Source organism: Polyergus mexicanus, unplaced genomic scaffold (assembly GCF_030449975.1).
Source record: "Polyergus mexicanus isolate NDT 795.1 unplaced genomic scaffold, iyPolMexi1.0 SCAF_15, whole genome shotgun sequence".
Classification (NCBI taxonomy): domain Eukaryota; kingdom Metazoa; phylum Arthropoda; class Insecta; order Hymenoptera; family Formicidae; genus Polyergus; species Polyergus mexicanus.
In genome coordinates this window covers 954,801-976,543 of record NW_027223335.1, presented here as the reverse complement: position 1 = coordinate 976,543, position 21,743 = coordinate 954,801, and the positions used below count along the sequence as shown (strand labels likewise).

General features: G+C 32.7%; 1 protein-coding gene and 1 long non-coding RNA gene across 7 annotated transcripts; one reads left to right on the top strand and one right to left on the bottom strand.

Annotated features, from left to right (window-relative positions):
- Window positions 1-393: 393 nt before the first annotated feature.
- Window positions 394-21,615, bottom strand: L(2)gl (LLGL domain-containing protein l(2)gl). 6 transcript variants are annotated; one of them, XM_070307750.1, is made up of 16 exons: window positions 20,881-21,615; window positions 12,768-12,865; window positions 10,084-10,174; window positions 8,322-8,563; window positions 7,668-7,806; window positions 6,814-7,028; window positions 6,443-6,734; window positions 5,591-6,344; window positions 5,322-5,478; window positions 5,112-5,260; window positions 4,514-5,030; window positions 4,150-4,439; window positions 3,695-3,830; window positions 3,234-3,451; window positions 2,802-2,884; window positions 394-2,460 (listed from the first exon to the last, which is right to left on the bottom strand). In XM_070307750.1, the coding sequence occupies exons 1-16, from the start codon at window positions 20,962-20,964 to the stop codon at window positions 2,353-2,355; spliced, it is 3,573 nt and encodes a 1,190-aa protein (XP_070163851.1). In that variant the 5' UTR covers window positions 20,965-21,615; the 3' UTR covers window positions 394-2,352. The 6 variants fall into 6 exon arrangements, with proteins under 6 accessions (XP_070163851.1, XP_070163852.1, XP_070163853.1 ...); XM_070307751.1 differs by having other exon boundaries at window positions 3,234-3,433; XM_070307752.1 differs by having other exon boundaries at window positions 6,814-7,001.
- LOC138939690 (uncharacterized) lies at window positions 3,245-5,043 on the top strand. Its single transcript, XR_011447884.1, has 3 exons — window positions 3,245-4,044; window positions 4,234-4,607; window positions 4,686-5,043. It is a non-coding gene; the product is annotated as an uncharacterized lncRNA (long non-coding RNA).
- Window positions 21,616-21,743: the final 128 nt, after the last annotated feature.

Genomic DNA, 21,743 nt, shown 5'->3' with positions numbered 1-21,743 from the left:
TATGTATTTTATACATATAGAAATCATAAAACTAATACTTTATTTGTCATATATGTAGAAAAGTTTCCTTTTTATTTGTACATATATTCAAGCTCATCAAATTCACAGATACTTCATATAATATCCTAATTGAAAAAGAACTTTGATTAGCATAAAAGAGAATTTCCTATTTATACAATATTATTTACATAATATTCTCTATAGGATATAACGATAAATTCTATTGCAAATTATAGATTGTAAAAAATACAAAGATGTATATTGAGGCAAGTCACCTTAAAGGGCAATCTAGGAGAATAAATAATATAGCACAATTTGAAATAGAAAATACAGCAATAATTATTTATATATTTTTCTCGTAATAGGCATTCAATATATAAGACATATTACAATCAGTATTTAACATTATTGGATAGGAAAGTTTCAGGAGGGCAGTGTTTTATCAATTTCATATTTTGTGTATACTATACATTACTTTATCAAAGTAAAAAACAATTTACAATGTTATAAGTGTACATATCTCAGCAAACTCGGCGTTCATTCAATAAAATGAAGAATTATACTTCATTAATTATATTTCTAAATTATAATTGATTGAAATCCATTTCAACATATCTTTTTTTCTTTTTTTGTTTCTTTTGAAGCATGGATGTGCGAGATATGACATTATGCGCGCATTAGAGTACAAAGTAAAATAAAATCAATAAACAATCGTGAATAAGAGTAATTATAAAATTAAAAAGGAGAAATAAAACCTATACAAAAATTAAAACTTATCTTTATCGCATTAAGTAATAATCGGTATTAGCGTCAATACATGTTTAAAATTGAAATTTTTATCGGTTGTTTTAAAAGGAGAATTAAGTTAATGCATATATGCGATTGATAAGGAGGTTTACGATGCACCTCCATCAGTCTGTTACACTTCGAATTTGTTAGCATTCGTTTTTTGTACAATTTTGTAAAATTATCGACATATGATTAGAGAAAAGACAATTTCCAGATATAACATGAACTATACTATGAAATTCTATTGAGATCAAAATTATAAGATATTCAGTATAATTGGTGCTTTCTTGCATTGCAAAGGCAAGCTATGAATATATATGGATGTAAAAACGATATGTATAGTATCTTTGTAAGAATTCATGAAGTAACACAAGGCAGAAACGTATTTTGCAGCAATTATCCATCATAAAGATTAATTCATGCGATTATTCTGTCTAGAAAGAAAAGGCTGTGAATAAATGCAACAATAAAGTAACTATATCGATATTATAATATGTATGTTAAGCGTTCCCGAGTATTCGAGAATTTCGATTACATACTCTTCGATATAACGAAGAGAGGAAACTTAACGATTAAGCAACATCGATAAAAAATATATTTTTAACGCGTTCTCATCGACAGACATTCCTCCTTAAATTCGCGCCATGCTTAATCTCCTTAATTGTTCGTCAAATATATAATTCTACTTAAGTAGCTATATTTTTTTCCTTGTTTGAAGCATCTGTTTATATCGCACCACAAGTTACATACTTCTACTTGTGAAAAATTCACAAGACATCCGAAACAATTCAAATACTGTGGATAGCTTAAGTCGTGAGTTTATATAATAATTAAAAATATATAAAATAACGTATAAAGAATAAATTTAAGGCTGCCATAATAATTCACGATTTGTGATGTCGTTCCTATCTCGATAAATTATAATCTTTTTTTCAAAGGTCTACGATTATACTGATCGTACGCATCGGTATAATTGTAGATCACACATGCATCATATTTATTATTAAATTAATAAACATTAAAATCGGCCATATAAAACGATAGAATAATTTTTATGATAAAAGTCTTCCAAGTTTATTGCAAAATTTGATGTTTTGATATATACGGTACCTTTCATAAAAAAAACTTTCGAGTTTTCGATTAATAATAAAAATTTTAAAATTTCTAAAGGAAAACATAGTGAGAATGTCTAGCTATCTCTTGTATCATAGGATAAATAAAAGTTTCTAGGCCTATTTTCGTTAAAAATCATTGATTCTTCGTCAATTCCAAAAGTTACTCATTTGGAATACTTTCAAGTAGAATGCAATGATGGATGTCAATAAGAAATGCATAAAGTTTACATTAAAACTTAATCACTCATCGCTCACGCAATGTGCATGATTAAACGCTAAAAATGCTGCGTAGAAATCTAGACTTTTTAAAAAAATCTACGATATATTAATCCTATTTATATCGCCGCTGTGTACACGTTGGTTAGATAAGAATAATCAATTACTGGCTCTGTAAAAGGAGCGCGAAATCGATGCATGGTCAGTATAGAGAAACGGATATGGAACAGACCTATGAACCAACTTCCTCTGGCCTAGCTAACGGTGCCTTGGACCTTTCTGTAGTAGTGGTCACTGTAGTCGTAGTGACTTCCAAGTTGGCCAAATCCGCAGCACTAATCTGTGATATTTAAATATTTATTTGTCTCTTTAGAGAGAGAAAAAAATATATTTTGTATAATAAAAAAGAAAAATAAGAGTTAATAGAGTAATTATAAACTTTATATCTACTTTAGTATTGTTAGTTAATTGTTAATGAATATTGCATGAGGAGCGGAGAGAGAGAGAGAGCAGCGGGGAATGAATGAACAAAATCAAACAAATTAAAAGCTGGTGCACTTAATAGCAGGAGATCAATTTGTTAATGGCACACAACACTAGGTGCTAAAGCATCAACAAGAGATTAATATCGAGGCAACGACCGACACCAATTAATTGTAATATTTAGTGCCGTTTGCTGACCTCGACGTTCGGGGGTAGAGTGATGGTAGCGTGTGTTGTTGTTGTCTCGATACCGCTGCGTATCTCTCGTTCTACCGTAGTGCCTGCGCAATAAAACAAATACCACAAACAAAACAATGATAAAAATAATTAATATAATGTAATAACGTAAAGATGGAAAGAACGAAACAAAAATTATCAAAGCATTGAAAGACGAAGACAATATGATTAATTATACAATGTAATATGTGAATTTTCGTCATCGAATTAGTGAATCTTAAAAATCAATAAAATTTGATGATTTAAAAAATACTCGATTAATCGTGCAGAATACCCCTTATAACAAGCTGTTACACAAGTGTACTAAAAACCTTTTTTATAGATTATCAATATAGTCTAATAATTAAATGATCAAGATATGATCATGTCTATATCGATTGTAATTTCACTTACTATTTATGTGTTGTGTTTCATTGGCTTGACTCGTTTCGACTTCGCCATTAGCAGTCGTGCTATTTGTAGTTTGAGTAACCACAGTGGTAGTTTTCACCACTAATGATTGATTCTGCGTAGATACCTCAGAAGTTCGTGAAGTGACCTCCATCTTAAGCCCTGCCAAACGATTATGGAGCTCTTCGGAAGACGTTGCGTTTCTGAAAAGTGAACTGTTACTGCCAAAAGTGGCAAGTACATGGAACACGTATTAATTAATATAGCGGTGAAAAGAACTATCGAGCCATGCAATATGTTTACATGTGCAAATTAATATGTATATATAGTACATATAAAGTAATATAAATATTGCAGACCATTAAACTTAAAGATAAAAAAGAAAAAAAAAAAAAAAAAAATTTATTGCACATATAAGCAAATTATAAATAAATTGTCGTAAATAAAATATCAACTGAACTTACAGTAAATGATCTTTAACACTGTCGATTGTAATGTCTCCGATAGAACTTAAATCTTGACGATCGTCTTCCCCATTTACGTCTATACTACTTATAGCCGGTCGCAGCGACGGTTCCTTCGGAGATTCTTCTTCTCCAGCTAAAAGACATGCGTTCACATCGACACTAAATGGCTCTATTACAAATAACGACATTCCCTAATCTTGTTAATTAACACCAATAGCAAATTCAGTCAATGGTTGAATTATAATTAGATTTCAAACATGGACAAATGCACAAATATATGCGACTGGTTATACAAAGTGTGGCAAGCAGGGTTACACATCTTAGCAATCATGTTTACATAAAAGCTGGTGAGTTGTATCCTATTGCGGTGTGTATAAAAAAATATTGTACTTTTTTTTTTTACTATTTATAAAGGATATATAGGATAGATCATATAGATTCAATATACTCACTGGCACCTACTATGCCATTTTCCGTGATAACTCGATTCGCTACCGTCAGTGGTTGACTTTCTTGCGTCTCTCCTTCGGTTTCAGGCACTCCTTCAACAACACCTTGTTCTTGTGCGACTTCGTTAATATTTTCCGTCCTTTCTGTCAACGATCTAGCGTGCGGTGGTAAATTGAGCACGCAATGCGCTTTTGTTACTTTCCCGGCTGACAGAGAAATTCGTTGGAGCTCCGTACTCGAATGAAGATATAACGCTTCTCCGGCTTTTGTAAATATTAAAGAAGAAATACCGCTGAAAAATAAAAAATATACGTAATTTGCAAACCATTTTTGTCAATTAAAACATACTAAATATAAATTACTCACTTAATGTCCTCCCTCTTGATCGCAGCAGCGTTTAATTGTCTCTTCAGTTCCGGTATACTCAGCACCAAACAATCGCCAAGATTCGTCAAGCAGAGTAAGCAAGTTTCTTCATGAATCCCCTCTGGTTCGACAGAACACGAGAACTTGGCAAAACCTGTCTTTCGCACTCTAGATCCTTCGTGAGCGGTCAACTTGTATTTGCAGTGCGGCTTTAGGGACGGAAGATTGAAGATCTTGAACTGTTCTTCGCTAGCGATTACAACTCTGTGTGGGGAAGTCATATCGGGCGCAGACACCATGTTCTTCTCGGCCTCATAGGATTCAGGTAACGGCACACTAGATCCATCAAGGATCGTGATCGCAATTACGGGTGCACGATGCTTCAATTGTATCTCTTTACCGAGTGTACAATTGACGTCCTCTTCCGTTCTTCTCGCACCGGCTGGTATAGCCAACGTGAAGATGTAAACTGTGCCGTTATTGGTGCCCGCCCAAAGTGTAGGTGTTGTATTTTGTACTGTGCGAATAAATTTACTGAGTTAATTTTGTATCATTATTGTTGACTTTATATTTTTCAAAGAAAGTAAAAGATACTAACAGCTAATAATGTAACTTCTGGCAAAGTACAGGCATCGAACCATAGAGCCTAAAGCGTCATCAACAGGTCTCGCTTCCACTTGTCTCTCTATTGGTTTTAATTCCACCGCCGGTGATAAATCCCCGCTCGGTGAAGAAGCAACACTGATACTAAATTTTAATAATTATATATTGCTTTCTTTATGCAATCCAAGTTAATGATTAATCCTACCTTTCTTTCTTCTTTTCCGGTACAGTATTTCGTGTGGGACTATTAGCGTTCGCTCTACGTTGCGAACGTCCTTTTCTCAATCTTCTGAAAGATTCCCTAAGAGACTTTTTAAATGACTTTCGTCGAGAAATAGGAGTGTCACCTGCACCTGAGAGATCTGTAAAAATATTAGAATAGCAATATATTTATTCGCATTTAATATTGATATACCAAAAAAGAGCAAGAAAAGACAGAAGTACAACTTCGAATTATCTCGATATTTTACGTACCATTTGGATTAAGCGTGCATTTGACACTAACAGCCTTTGATCTAGTATAATCGAAGACCGCGAGTCCATGTGCTGTACCGGTGGCGAGCAGACCCCATTCGCTGTGCAACGCCAATGCCGTGACGGCGGCTGGTGGATACAACTGGAGAAGACTCTGTGGTTGAAATCCGACTGCAAACGATATACTCGTTGTTCTTAGCGACAGATGATCGTGGCCTTTCCACACGAATCCGTCGCGATCGTTGACGATGTTCATTGTAACGGCTTTTATCTCCTTGTTCACCGGTTCCGAGGAGATGGTGGCGGCAATAACCTGACCGGCCGTGCCGGCAACCACCAACGTCGAGGATAAAGGACAAAGAAGAACTTTTTTCACAGCGAGTCGCGGATCGTCAGAATACGGATCGAAAATTCCCACTTTTTTGAACGGCGGCCACTCATCTTCGTCGTCCTCTGGCGGCTGCTCGAGAACGTCCAAATGCTCGCCGGTGAACAAAATCGACGAGTTGTATTTGTACAGTGGAGTCAGAGAAACGTCGGACGCGTTCCAAAACCTCACAGTACCGTCCTCGTGCCCGGTAAGCAATAGTTCTCTGCTCTTAGATTTATTAAGATTTATCGGACAAAGGAAATTTCCGCCGTTGATGGGCCATACCTTGTCCGAGTAAAGATGCTCCGTTTGTGCCTTACCTGCAGCTACGATTGCTTCCCAAAGTTCCTCGGGTACATTGGGCACGTGTTGAGAACAAGTCACCTACGATATATAAGAATTGTTTGTACCTTCATATCTATTATAGCGTGATTTTCTTTTCTTTTCTGTTAATTTCTTGTTCTTTGATAAAGGATACTCACGGGACTCGCATGAAGAGATACTAAATAAGGCAAAGGCATCATCTTCCATTCGGGGTTGGTCAAATCGATAGCTACTATTTCTTCCTCGACTAATACTATGAGCGCTTCCGGACTAACAGGGCTTTCATTATTTTCTCCTTCTTCTTCCTCGGGGAAAACGGTAAAAAAGTCGATGATTTTAGACGTGAAGTCGAAAACTAAGTGTTTATCCTTGGTCATGACAGTGATCGTATATCGGTCTCCGTAACTGGCACGTTGCATACCACCGGAGAATAGGAAAAGGTCGCCGTGTCTACAAAAAATATCAAAATTCAATTGATTTCATGTGAAGAGATGAGAGAGATTTATTATTTAATTATTAAATGACTTACTCAGCGGTAGGATATACGAGGATCTTAGTGACGGCTTTGCATGGGAACGGGCCGTAAAGTGTCGTGGGCTCCGGCACGGCGTCGCTACCCGGGCTCCAAAACGCGTACGAACCGTCATTGTGCGACGAGACAAAGCGATTCTCGGAGATCCAGTGGACCGATTCCAGCTGTTGCGTGGAGACGAATGTCTGCGCACGCGAAAATAAACCCATCAGCTGCGCGTTCCACCAAAGACCACCAAAGACACAAACGACAATCAGAACGAGCGATACCATATCACACAATCCGTTCTTAACTCTGCTGTTCCTCATTCGATTCCACGTTAACTAATTTTCGTTTTTCATAACGCAATAAAAAGCTTTTTGCTTTTAGTAAGATAAAAGAATTATTAGATTAAAACTTAATATCCCTATTTTTTACTTTTCTAATTAGAAGAAAAGAAGTCTTTTTAAGGCACGCACGCATCTAAGATCTGTCTTGTATAAAACATATTCAAGAAAAAAGTATACATTATGAATTTAAATTTAAAAAAAAGAATGCATGAGATTTAATTGTAATTTAATAATGTTTACATTTTTTCTAATACTTTTAACTTTTATGAATTTGTTAATTTTCCACTTTTTGGAAATATGTTTATAAAATATTAAAATAAACAAATTTTTATATCCAAGTAATATCACATTAAAATAGAAATAATTGTATTAATATAAAAATCAAATGTACATCGGAAACGAACGGGCTAGCAGGATTAAACATTGACCTACATTGTGTTGATTTGGGGAAAGCGTGTAAGCATGTGAATATTGCATTCGCCAAAGTGTGATCGTGTATACGTAAAGACATATAACACCTACCTGTTGTGCTCCTGGAGTGGCTTTGTTCCATAGCACCATCAAACCTCGATTGTAACCGATTAAGATATTATCCGGATGTCCTGGCTGCTCGGCTATGGCTTCAACTGCTCCTGGATTTTTCTTATAGTCTTCCGGAACGCTAAGCGATAAGAATAGCTTAATAATTTTTATATACGGTAACTATTTTTTTTGTTTCAGGTAATTTATAATTCAAAGAATATGTATTGAATATGTATTACTAAAAATTCAAAACTCTGAAAGAAACTAAAAAATATTAATAAAAGAGAAAATATATTACAATTATTTTATAATAAATTATTTTTAGTATGTATACACGCAGACATTAAAGTATAATCTTCTATATATAAAATAATGTTAGTATATCTTTTCTTTTATCAATATTTTTTAGTTTTTTTCAAAGTTTTTAGATTTTTAGATTTTTAATGAAGATTAACAAAATGAACCAATTTTGTGGTTCACTTTGATCATCTTTATCCTGAATAGAATTGTGACAATGAAATTTTTTATAATAACAGACAAAGTTTTCTGCACGATCTTGTTGGCATGTTTAGCTCGAAATATAAAAATAAAATAATAAAAATTCAAGTTAAATATAAAAATAATAGATGAAAAACTTTTAATTTAATCACTTACTTTTGCATCACGACATCTTGATAGATAATATTGTCCGGCATGACGAAAGTCTCAAAGTTTAGCAAATAGATGTTGCCCCCTTCTGTTCCCAATAAAAGATGTTTCCCGTTGGATTCAAGGCATATCGCGGAGATCTTCTTCAATTTACCCTCCAATGACAATGACTTCGTTTCCACTATAGAACATTCATTGATCTCCCATAAATGTAGCGAATTGTCATCGCACAAGGATACGAGGCGACCCTGCAATATATGGTATACCACAAATGTTTTTATTTTTTTTTTTTAATATTATCGTAGTGTACGCGAGCATGAGTTGAAGCAATGTCAAGATCCATCAGTATCTTTATTACATACATGCTTTAAGATCAAGATTACTATTTTATGTATGAAAACAATTACACATGTAAAACTTTAATTTAAAAAAATTGCAATTAGGACAATAAGTATAAAATGTAATGAAAGCTAATGATAGATCTTTATCATAGGGCAGACTCCTATCTTATCAGTTTCAAGATTTACTTGAAACTGCTTATCGTGATAACGGACAATGTTGCTTGTATCATTGTGCAATCATATAGACGCAATTCTATTAACAAGCTACATCTTTAAATATATAATGAAAAATGATACATATATGTTTCCAATCAAAAAATCGTCAATTTTAGACAAATTTTGAGAACTTGCAGATCCCTAAAAATTTTCTACTTGCTTTCAATATTTATGTTTTATGTAATAATCAATTTTTATAACATTTTTTAAAACATTTAAAAAAAATATATTAAAATAATTTTATTACTGATTATAATTATTAATGTATAGTCCATAAAAGATATATAAACGTATATCTATAACAATTTAGCAATTTAAATTGCAATTCGACACGATTAATTTTATGAGTTCTCTCTATTTAAATCTATTGTTATAAATATTAAATAACCTAAAATTGTTATCGATACGTCACATAAAAAGAATTACATCTAATTACACATAAATCAACTCCAATGTATATTTAATAACAACTCTGTCCACTATTTGTCATCACGTTAGCATCTTGTAAAACATTTGTATATTAATAAAAGAATAATTGGATATTCAGGAATGCGTATATATATATATATACACACACACTAAGAAAGTTTTTTTCATATACGACTCCTTACATTTATGCTGTAGCATTAATTGCGATACATCGTAATGTCGTTGCACTCGTGTATTTTTTATCCGTACATGCGTGCACAAACACATTATACAGTGTCCGGATTATGCAATCAACTATAGTTGCTATATAAGTGAAACATGGTATCGTATTATATTGTTGGTATGATGCGTATAATTTTATAGAATTAATCGAAAATTCGAATCAAATCTAAAAATGTTTATTACTCGAGATAAATGAAAGAATGACATTTATTGAGATATAGGAATTTAAAAAATTAATTAAATTAAAATCTTTTTAGAAAGTTAAATTTCAATAGATATAATCAATATAATCTATCTTATAAATGTGATATATATATATATATAAAATTTATATATTAATTTAAATTTTGTACCTACAACAAACATTTTCCAGAACCAAAAACATCCAAAATATTTCCATTCATTTCGGATATACTCCATAATTATACTTCTTATAGAACTTGTGACAAAAAACCATCGTGCACACACAACTTATTACAGAATAAACTTTTATTATGAGTACTAAAGTTTAGAATAATAATGCAATCATATATGTATAATTAACATATCAATCATCTTACCTCTTTCGGCAGTGGGATGATCTTCGTGACGGCATTCTCACCACTTTCGACGGAATGTTGTCCATAAAATTCTACGCCTGATCTTCCAAAACTAATGATCGAGTGAAGGAATTTAAAAAAAGATTATATAATATAGTATAAACATATGTGTGTGTGTAAAACGCTGACGTAGTGAAATGACACACGTATGAGATGAAACTCGCGAACTCCGAATTTAGGAATGATCAATTTAATGTGTTGACATAATAAATAAAGATTACATTCGAAGAAATATGTAGCTATTGAATATACGCAACTGCATACTTTGCGAATTTTGCAGCATATTTCGCGATGAATGGGGACAAAATTATATAATATTATTCGGCTGATAATGATAATGCATATTTATATAATTGCAAACTATATTTTAAATGACTTTGAAAAAAAATTTACTTGAATTTTATTTCTCTATTTTTAAAATCACAATTTTCTTGAAGGGTTTAATCCAACATCAATATTGTGTATTCGTTTTTAAGGAAAATAAATTAAGAGGATTTTAAAATTAAGAGAAAATTAATTTTGTCTATAGTTTTTAAATAAAAAAAAATAAGTTTAGACTATTCCTTTGTATCATTTCTTCAACATACAAGAATGTCTTCATTAGCGAATAAACTAATTTTTTGCATAATACCGCCAACTCTATATTTTCGTATAATTTTTTACATATTTATATCCAAAAATAATATATTAAAATATACACAATTTAAATCAGGACAATAAATTTATACGATTCAATAAAATTTTAGTTTATAATTCTAATTTTCTCTAAATATTTGTTAATCAAATAAGAAAATTTTCGTTGCTGAATTTAATATTCTAACATTGCGCAGTATTTTATTTAGCACCAAGCCATCACCTACTTTTTGCTTCTGATCAATATTTTCTGCGGTCGCGATGGTATAACTTATAATCAAGACTTGCTCGCATTTATTCTAACTAAAACGCTTTATTCGAATTAAAACAATTTCATACCAGTTTATTTTTAACTATATTTTAATCCATTATATAGCGATATGTTTGTAAGTCTGCTAAGATCCGATAGAAAATTGTCGTTTCTAAAAACTGAAAATAGATCAAGTATCGTCGTTCAAGTTGCTTCAAGCTATGGAAAAAGTTTAAGAGGTTTGCGATTAGATTCAAATATAGCGCGTACGTTTGTATGTCGGATTAAAACATGATATCGCGTATCGCAGTTGTGCGTATTCGAAGGTTTTCTCGATGCGAGGTGTGCCATGCAGAGAGATAATCATGTATATATATATATATATATTGCGAAATAATAACGATTATCTGGCGATTACATAGTCCTTGGAAGCATCTGCCGACTCTGCGTGCACAATATTAAACAGATATTAAATCGCCAAGACTCGCCGACGTGTTGATTATATTTCGACACATCTAACATTCCGCTTAATAACATCCACAAAAGCAGGAAAAAGTGTGCAAACTTATCTCTCTCTCTCTCTGTAAACCGATAAAATAATTCTTAAACCGCATATTCCTCAAATAGTTCATTTTACGTTTTTTTTTTTACTAAATTACATTTTATTTTTTTGATAGTGCCACATTAATATACATATATAATATACATTAATATACAAATCTTCAAATTATTTTTCTAAAAATTGTTGAAAAAGTGCAAATTTTTCTACGATGTGGCTCGATACAATTTCCGGTTCATATTGTAAATGGGCTTTTTGTTGGATCGATAATCTCTATATGTGTGTGTGTGTGTGTGTGTGTGTGTGTGTGTGTGCGCGTGTGTGCGTGTGCACGTGTATGGATTAGGTAAATGGCAATACAAGGTCGGGAAATGAGAGCACATCGAAGTATTACAAACCAGAATTCGCGCTGACCGTTTTCTTAATTTTGTCAATGACCGAAGGCCTCAATCTTTCATCGATTGTACCATTGCCGGACTTTCTTAATATAAAACAATTACGAAACATCGTATGCCTAAAATAAACATGTAATAAAACTGGTCAGACTCGTCGGCAGTCCTTTGCAGCCGACCATTTCGATCAAATGTTGCACTACATAGGTATTTTCACATACAATCGATATTTCGACTGTATCCTGCATTATACAAATATAGTTCGTTCTTAATTAAATAATTCAATGCGACAATAATCTAACCCTTTATTTTGCAAGAATTTGGCAAAATTAAAATTCAGAAATTACATTTAGATTAATCTTTTCAAAAATCTTGTAAAAAAATTAAGTTAGAAAGATGGCTCGAATCCTTCAATTAAGAACAACTATATTTCAAATAATGCCATGTTCTAGCCGGAATACGAGTTTGTAAAATAAATCGCAACTGATTTATGGAGTCTTTGTTAAGCAATCGCTCTCGGCATTACGAAACGGATTTTCCTACTTCGCCAATAAAAACGTCGTTTAAAAAAAAAAAAAAAAAATTATGACATCACAATTTTTTATATCGATACGATATATATGCACATGTTACTTAATAATTGAAACTTTTCGTATTTCTTCTTAAAAAATAAAAAAAAAAATAAAAAACAGATACCATTGAGTTTTAGCATGGTTGCCCCCCTCCTTCTTCCAGATCAGATTATAAATACGAAACGAAAAAGAAGCGAGGGTAGATACGAAGGCAAGGAGCAAGAAAAGCAAAAGGATACACTTTGATGGCGCCGGATGCCGTGCCGATGATCATCACCCGCAGACTCGGATCCCAGGCGAGAGCGGTTGGTTTGTTCGGGAAACCATGCTGCACCGTCTGCAACAAACAAGAGCATACCAGCGATGGTTGATTTCGATCAATTTCCCAACATCGTGAATTTCTCGTTCGTTTTAATTTATTTGCATTAATGATTATTATATTTCTCACACCAATTGAAATCAGAATAATTTCATTATTCGACAATTTTTGATGTGATATTTTCATATATTTAGACTCAACTAAAAAAAACTAAAATCATAACTACACATTCAACAGATATTGTGAAAGCATTAGAAAATATGTACAATATCAACTGCGATGTGTTGAAAAATATCACAATGTTATGATTATATTTGTTTTCTCTTTACAATATTTTATGTAAAAAAAAGTATATATATATATATATATAATTTACAGAAATTTACAGAAATTTTAATTCTAATTATAATATTTGTTATCAAGCGTTACATCATACAAGCTCTCAATGGGAATGACAAAATCGTGCTTGTAACCATATGACTTGAAATCTATGGAGTACATTGTCCTCAAAACGGTAAAAAGCTATACACTTTGAAACTTATATTTGTAATCTACTCGTAATTTTCTTTGGTTTTATCACAAAAGTAATTAAAAAACCGATTGTAGAAAAATTGGGGAACATCGTCAGTGGCAATTTGATCGCACTCTAAGAAATAAATAGCCGTTTTTTAGTCGCGTGAGTATTGATTAAGATTTTATAATATTTGACTCAATTTTCTAATGAATGCTCATTATCATATTATCACTCATTCTTTGGAATTTTTTGGTTTCTTCCAAAATTCCAAGTACATGAATAATATGTTTAAGTATCTCTATCTCTATCTCTTCAGGATGTAATCACGAACGGCATCAAAGATCGTGAAACGAGAGACTAGTGTAACGGTACTAGAATTGATTTGAGCGAAAGTTCATGGAATTAGTTAGCACGAATCTCTGGCGATGAGTCAGATTTTGACAGTGCCCGTTAATCGAGTGTGGCTTATCGTGTGCGTACGTCAGCGTATAATGTGGTAAACGTGTCTTCGAAAAGAAGCCAGCGGTTAATAAAGCTCTGCTCGAACGGTGCCGGCGAAATATTATTGTTACGCGATGCCGGTAAATTCACGGTCGCTTCACTTATTTCCGTCCCTTCCCACGGCCAATTATGTATATATTCCGATTCTCGTGAGATATATAAACGTTTTCAAACCGTAAATTCTTAATATGTTTTCGCCGAAGTCTAAATCTATAGAGATACGCAAAGTGTATCAAAATTTTTCGCTACTTTAAAACTTACTACTAGCCTAACATTCTTCTTGGGCAATATTTTTTGAAATTCAAAATTTTTTTTCCAATTCTTAAAAACTTGAAACGCAGTAATTTTATTTGGAAATAAATTAATTAGTACCAATATATAGTGAAAAAATTATACTACATTAATGAGAGAAATCTATTGTATTTAAAAAATAATATTATACGAAAAAGACATATATATTAATAAAAATAAAGCTATTAAAGTTAAGAAATCAGGGAAAGAAGATGAACATTCTGACTGCTATTTGCATTCTTTATTTTCTCTCTATCGAAATTTTTGTCATATAATTTTAATTCTAATATAAATACTCAAAATAAAAACAATAAAAAGAAATAAAACAAAAAAAAAACAGTTTGGCAAACAAAACATAATGCTACTTTATTAAAATGTACAAACTGTCCACGGGGAAGAAGAATGAGAGAAATGTTATTTAAATTTTTGATACAATTGGATTTTACTCAGGTAAGATCGCTGTAAAAAAACGTCATCGTTGTCAGCTCAAATTTATTCAATAAAGGATGTCACAATCTTTATAATCTGCTCCGCAAACACATGAAAAATGCATATAAACGATAAATTTTCTATCTGATCCAAGATAGATCCTTGGCAAAATTCAATTTTCAAAGACAAAAATTTCGCTGAAGATTCTGTTCTCGATATCTATATCGACCTAAAACCTTCCCTATGTTGCGATTAGAAAAAACCAGTGGTCTCAGAAACCTTGACTCGAGAATCATTTCCATGAGAAAAGGTGTCACTACCTGCAAGTTGTTCACGATTCTTACGAGAGATACGTCTTAACGAGAGTTAAGGCGAGACTACTGCTAGTTGTTCGTTTGTACAACAAAGAGGCACGTGTCCTTTCCCGTCTCTCTCAAGCTAAATTCATAATAAAACTTCCAGATATTAATAATAATAATAATAATAATAATAATAAAAGAAAACATTAAAAAAAACTTTTCGCATCTTGAGAAAAATATACATGTTAAATATTTGAATAATTTATTCCTCGTAATATATTTCAAAGTAACTATCTTTTTTAAAAATTGCTGAAAGTCAACTAAAATTTAATTTTCATAACTGTAAATGTATTTTTAAGTATTGCTTCAGGATTCTTTAATATAAGAGTTAAAAAGTATCTCTCGCATTTCGAAGGGGAGATGCAGGAACGACTTTGCACCGGTCGTGAGATATTGACAAGTTGTTTACGAATTTCAGTGTGTAGAATGAGGATACGATTCTCGATCATTACGTTCTTTGCAACACGCAAATAATGTTGGCCAATACTTGTCATTCGATAGGATATCTCTTCTCTTTTTACCTGCATATTCTATGCCAGTTCCTCTCTCTTCTTTTTCTCTCCTCAAATAGCATGAGCTTAAACCAATAAATGGACACTATTTGCATCGCAATTTCCGAGCTATTCGAGTCATTTGCATACTGAGAACAAATCGTTCAAAAAAAATACCAAGATGATTGAACTGTACTTTTTTCTGTGGGACTATTGAACCAACAAATTCCCATTACTGTAACGGTGCAAGAATGCACTTACGTCAAATTTTAACAAGCGATAAAAAAATATCCTGATTCTCTCTTTTAGATATTTCGTGCTCAATAGAGAAAAAAGCAAGAATTATATTAAAAAAAATATTATTTATCTTAAATCAGACGAATAAGATTTTCACACTTCGGTAAATTTATATGACAAATAAATTATCGATTCATCGCGATAAAGTTATAAACGCGTACCCAAACAAACATAAAAAAAGGAACGTCTAAGGATCTTATCATATATTTTGTTTGCACGTAAATGCGCCGATATAATCCTCACTTATCTGCTTTCTGTACGATATATTGAAGATTCTTGTTCGGTATCGAGTTATCGGAAAGTTCAAGATATATTGAATACTCCAATAATTGTGTCACATTAACTTGTTTAACATGAATGATTGATACATGACTGATTAATAATAATACTTCGGACTGTTTCTTTTGTCATTGCGGTGATAAAATTAAGCAACATTATATCACTGTGTGAATGCGTTTAAAATCTTTTAAAATTGAAAAATAAATTACTACAATTATAATGATTTAATTAAGATATTTAAATAATTAAAAACTGAAACTGAGAAAATAAAAAATACTTTTTTATTAATAGAAATAGAAAAGGCTCTCTAAAATATCTGATTATTTTCGTTAATATTTTCAAAAGAGACAAATATTTTAAATTGTAATTAATATTACAAATCTATCAAAGTTTAATGCATTAAAGTTTAAAGAAACGATAATGCGAAAGATAAGGAAGCGAATAGATAAAATTTGCAAAAAAGTGATGTTTTATCATGGTAATATGCACAATATTCGTATTTTTCACGATAAGGGTGCAAAGAAACATAAAAATAATAATGGCGAATACCAAGCTGTGTTACATTGCGTTTATCGTCATCGCTGCGACCTGAGTTTCCACTACATTTTCTCTTCACGTACTTCAGGGAAGTTCTTCGAGAATCCACACAGCACGGGGAATTAAATCGCTATAGGGTTTCACGATAATACACTACGGCGTCACCACGTTAAGGAGAGACGCGTTGAAGTAATATATGTTGGGAATACTATAGTAAAGATATCGATACGCACTTTCTTTTTTTACTCATTTCACTATATATTGAAAGTGTACTATATGTATTTTATAAATAGCATCGATAATTTAATTTAATTCTGTAAAATAAAACAATTTTATTTTCTAAAAATTTTATTTATTATATAAATAATTTAATCTTTTATCAAATTCTCATTAGAAAAAGAAGCTTTAGTTAATTTATTTCTCATTAATATCAACAAATTATATATATTGTGAACAACAATTCGAAAAATAACTGCATTATTTCTAATAGTTTTTATAATCAATAAACAATCAATAAATAAATCGTCTAACGTACTTATTGGTATTGTTAAAAATATTGATCCTATTTTGTACATTAAACTTTTAAACTTGTAAATGTGTGTGATTGATACTTGTAATTTGATAATTAATGATAGTTTTGACGCTTTCCTCTCTTTCCGTTAGAGGTGCAATATTGACTTATTGATTTCGTGTAATTCGCTCGAAAAGCCGTTCTCATGTCAGTCGCTTGTACGACTGATAAGAGGATTCGACGTTTCCTGCAGATTGCGCAGGCACATCGGGCAGGAATTTATCTACCATGAGTTTTTGTATACCTAATGAAATGCGTCTAATAAAATGACGTTCATCAAATATTCGATTGTGCGTCTAATAAAGTATAGCAAAAAAATGCCAGAGATTCCAACGATTACACAACACCCGTTATATATTTATCAGCCGAATGCTATCTTTTAATAGTATCTTTTTCATCGTTACCTAATGTCAACTAATGATCATTCTTTCGTCGTTTCTAAATATCTTATCCGCATACATAAAATAGAAAAATGCTAAATGGAAACTAATTCCATCCGAGCCGAGTCGTATTTTATTAATCATGTTGCTAAAATTTTGTTTTTCATTCAAATAATTTTCATAATGATGTTAACAAAATCTCGGAAACAGATTTCGATTTAAAGATTGGTGCAATATAAGGCGACTCTTTATATTTTTAAGATGTTCGATTTAAAACTTCAGTCTGTTTTCACTAAAATTTTCGTATTCCAAGAAGTATTTTGAAATTATTATTCAATAATTATCTTTACTGTAATGGCAACATAAGGAATTATTCTTAATTAATAATAATAATAATAAAAAAAAAACTATATTTAAAAAACTGATTCTTAGAATTGTTTCTCTAATGAAGTTATTTCTATATCGTGCAATTGTGCCAAATTTTATTTTTATAAATTTAATAAATAAAATAAATATTTTAATTAATATTATACAATATAATATGTAAGCGTAAAACACTAGCTGTCCTAGGTACATTATTTTGCTAACGAAGAAGGATCTTTTAACAGTTTCTAATATAAAGCCGACCTTGTCAGCGAAAATTTAATGGCCCGAGACGCGACCACATCTCTTAATAGAAGGATTGTAATTAGAAAAGTGTGAGATTGCAAAACATTCATCTAAATATACATGAAAGGTATATACAGTACTAAAGTAATACTTATTATAAAAGTTGATTACAAAATCAGTCAAATTTTGAATATGCTTCGTTTCTGCAATAATTGAAACTCTGTGCATGTAGCTATATAAATTGTGTCTATTACTTCCTTCATTTTTCATAGTTTTAACTTTCTTAATTTTTAATAAGTTAATTTGTCGAAATATTTACAATTAATTTTGACAATTTTCTTCGATACTCTTTTCAAATCACATTCTTTTCTCATTGTATGAAATTCATGACGTTTCGTAAGTAAGCAAAAACATTCTGATACATCGGATAATATCGTCAGTTCTTAAAGTGACCTAATTACTGAACATTTACCATCGATGCACAAGTATCTACGGTCGAACGGAATCGAATGACGTTTGTGAATAAATAAAGCGAATTAACGAAACGGTGCAACGTCTGTGTTAAGTGCAAATATTTTTACACACGATTGGCCGTTTGTCGAGTAACGTTTCAGCAAATATCTACGTATTATAATATAATATTTTTATGCGTCGATCGACATTTTGCAAAAATCCGCTCATCGTTTGAATGTTCGTTTATCTCCACGAGATAATCGACGGCGTAAAGAATGACACAGCTATATTTTCAATTCTTCTCTACTTTCTAACTTTTAGCAACTCCGCGCAGATAACCGGGATGCATGTGTATTAAAGTACGAGAAATAGAATAATTACTGCGAAGTAGAATAATTATTCTATGCGGACACACATGCGCACGAATAATATATATAATGTACGACATTAATATTAATTTATTAGATACATATATTTTGTTACGCGAGACGAGAGATATTTTATGTATAGAAATATATCTTAGTCAACAAGAAAGAAAGAGAAATTAAAATACATATTATGTATCATAATATTATGCGATAGAAATAAATATAGCCTACATTTCATTAATATTAGATTTCAATTAGATCCGCAATCTGTTGCTACGACAACGATTCTTAAACGGTAAACGGTGATGTAACAATGACACGAAATAAACCCATTACACGGTATAATGATGCAGAATATCTCAAAATTGGCGCAGAGAATCAACATATGCATATAGTTACTCGATTCTAAAATAAATTTATGCTAGTAAAAATTTAAGATACAATTTTTCGCAAATAAAAGACATGAATAAATAATAATACATATATTATCCGTTTCTCATTTTTCATGAAATATATTATTCCCAAAAAATTTTTATTAGAAATTTATTATTAAAATATCGCGCGAATACGTTGCGATAAATTATAACAAATATAGATTTTTATAAATCATCATTGATATCACGATCAATTTGATTGTACTTTTATTAACAAAGAATTCTAAATTTCTTAAGGTTATCATCGCTTTTTTTCTGCCACATCCTGTATATGTAGCGCATTTCATATATATATATATATGTGTGTGTGTGTGTGTGTGTGTGTGTGTGTGTGTGTATGATTTTCTGGTCAGTTATAATAAAATTGTAATCACCAATGATAAACCGTTATGATACCCTATATTATAATAACGTAAATTTGGAAGATTCGCAAGAATATTCCAAGCAAAATCTTATTAGAGAGATATAAATCAATCACAGAAAATATATGAGTGTGTGAATGCATCTTTTTCGCTGTCAAAATTGTTGCATACGAACAAATAAAATCTCGCGGTAACGTATATAGTATGTAAAGCGAGTAACGTGCAGAGAGAAGGAGAGAGAGAGAGAGAGAGAGAGAGAGAGAGAATACAAGCAAACAATAAAAAGATACCATTGGTATAGATGGTAACCCGATATTCTCGGCGAAACGAATCACTGTCAAAACCTGTCTGTGCGCGGGGACTCGTCGCTGTTTCTGCCAGCTACTCGTTGCCAGAAATGCAAATTTTTTTCGCGCATCATGAACTTTATATAATTAATAATTGTTGAGATAAAAAAAGTAAATATATCTCTTTTCATTTATAAATTTTTATATTTATGCGCATTGAAGAGAAATCGATACAAATATTTACGTTTTAATACCTATTATTATTTATTTTTTTTTTTTTTACAGCTTTGCTTTATAATTCTTGTTTACGCCAAATATTGGAGAATTTAATAATATTCCAATGGAATTACATACATATCTAGATTGAAAATCAAGATTGAATAAATCAGTTCTTAGGAATCATATGAGTCTCTGTCATTTTAAAAAGAAAAAAAATATCACTTAAAAATCATCTATTTCTGGTTTTTTTTTCCCCCCGTTATTTCAATGAGTGAAAATTTAAGAGATAAATCGAAAAAATAGATTTTCATTATATATATATTATAAATTATACGATAGTGTTTTAGACACATGTGGTTTTTATCTTATCGTATTTTGGTTGCCGGCACAGGACATTTGAATAATGTTTTTATTATAAAAATTATTTGAACATTTTATAAACGATCTTAAGAATGATTAATTGAAAATCTGTCTTGAATGATCAATCCGAATCATTTTGATCAAAGTATATGACCTGGCAACATCGCCATCGGTATTCATCCCGTGCCCATTCTCGTACCGGGTGTGGGCGAAAATCTTTTCACGAATGCGAATGTTCTCTCTCTCTCTCTCTCTCTCTCTCTCTCTCTCTCTCTCTCTCTCTCTTTCCTACCTTTCTGAAAGCGAAGAGATCCTTCTGTAGCTTCTGCCGCTCGGCCGTTGGCTGCTGGCCCTTCCCCCTGATGAACTTGAGCATCTTGGAATCGCCGTTAACCTCCGACTCGGCACGTTGTTTCACCTTCTTCGTAAACGAATGGGTATATCGCTCGTCGCACGTCACACGTATAAAACCGACACGCACGTTTCAACTGTCGTGTGCGCGTGATTAATGCATTCTTGAATGAACGTCGCTATGTGGATGCCGGCGGCGCGCGCCCGGTTACGCTGCCGCGTTATTTATCCGACAGGATGCTGCGTGTGTGCGTCTGTATCCTCCCGATGGCGCGCGGGCGCGCGCACACTCCGATACACGCCCGCACACGTCAGTGGCCCTGTCTCTTTCGTTATCCTCCCGTATCGCCGCGTTTCCTCTCTCTCTCTCTCGGCAGCTCGCGCTCTTCCTTTCTCCTTCACTCACTTACGACACGGCGGGGACTCGATGCGCTCGAGAGAACGCGATGTGTCAGCCGCTTCGCGTATCACCGCACACTCGCGAAAGACGCTTCTGCCGGAATACACCACGCTGGTCGAGTACGATATCCGGAATATATGATGATGGTGGCGCGACGGGCGAGACGTGGGATGCCGCAACGGAACGTAAAAGCATCGAAACGCGGACACGGGAGACGAAACGCGATCACTCCACGTCGCTGGCTATAACGCGTCTCTCGCCGTCGTGTCGCGTCGGCTCTTCCCTACCAGTTACTCCGCGCCCGTTCGGCCGCGCACGGCGCCACTCGGCAACGTTCGGCCGTACTCGGCGGCGCTCGGCAGCGCTCGACCGTTCCCGGCGGCGCTCGGTGGATCCGCCCGAAC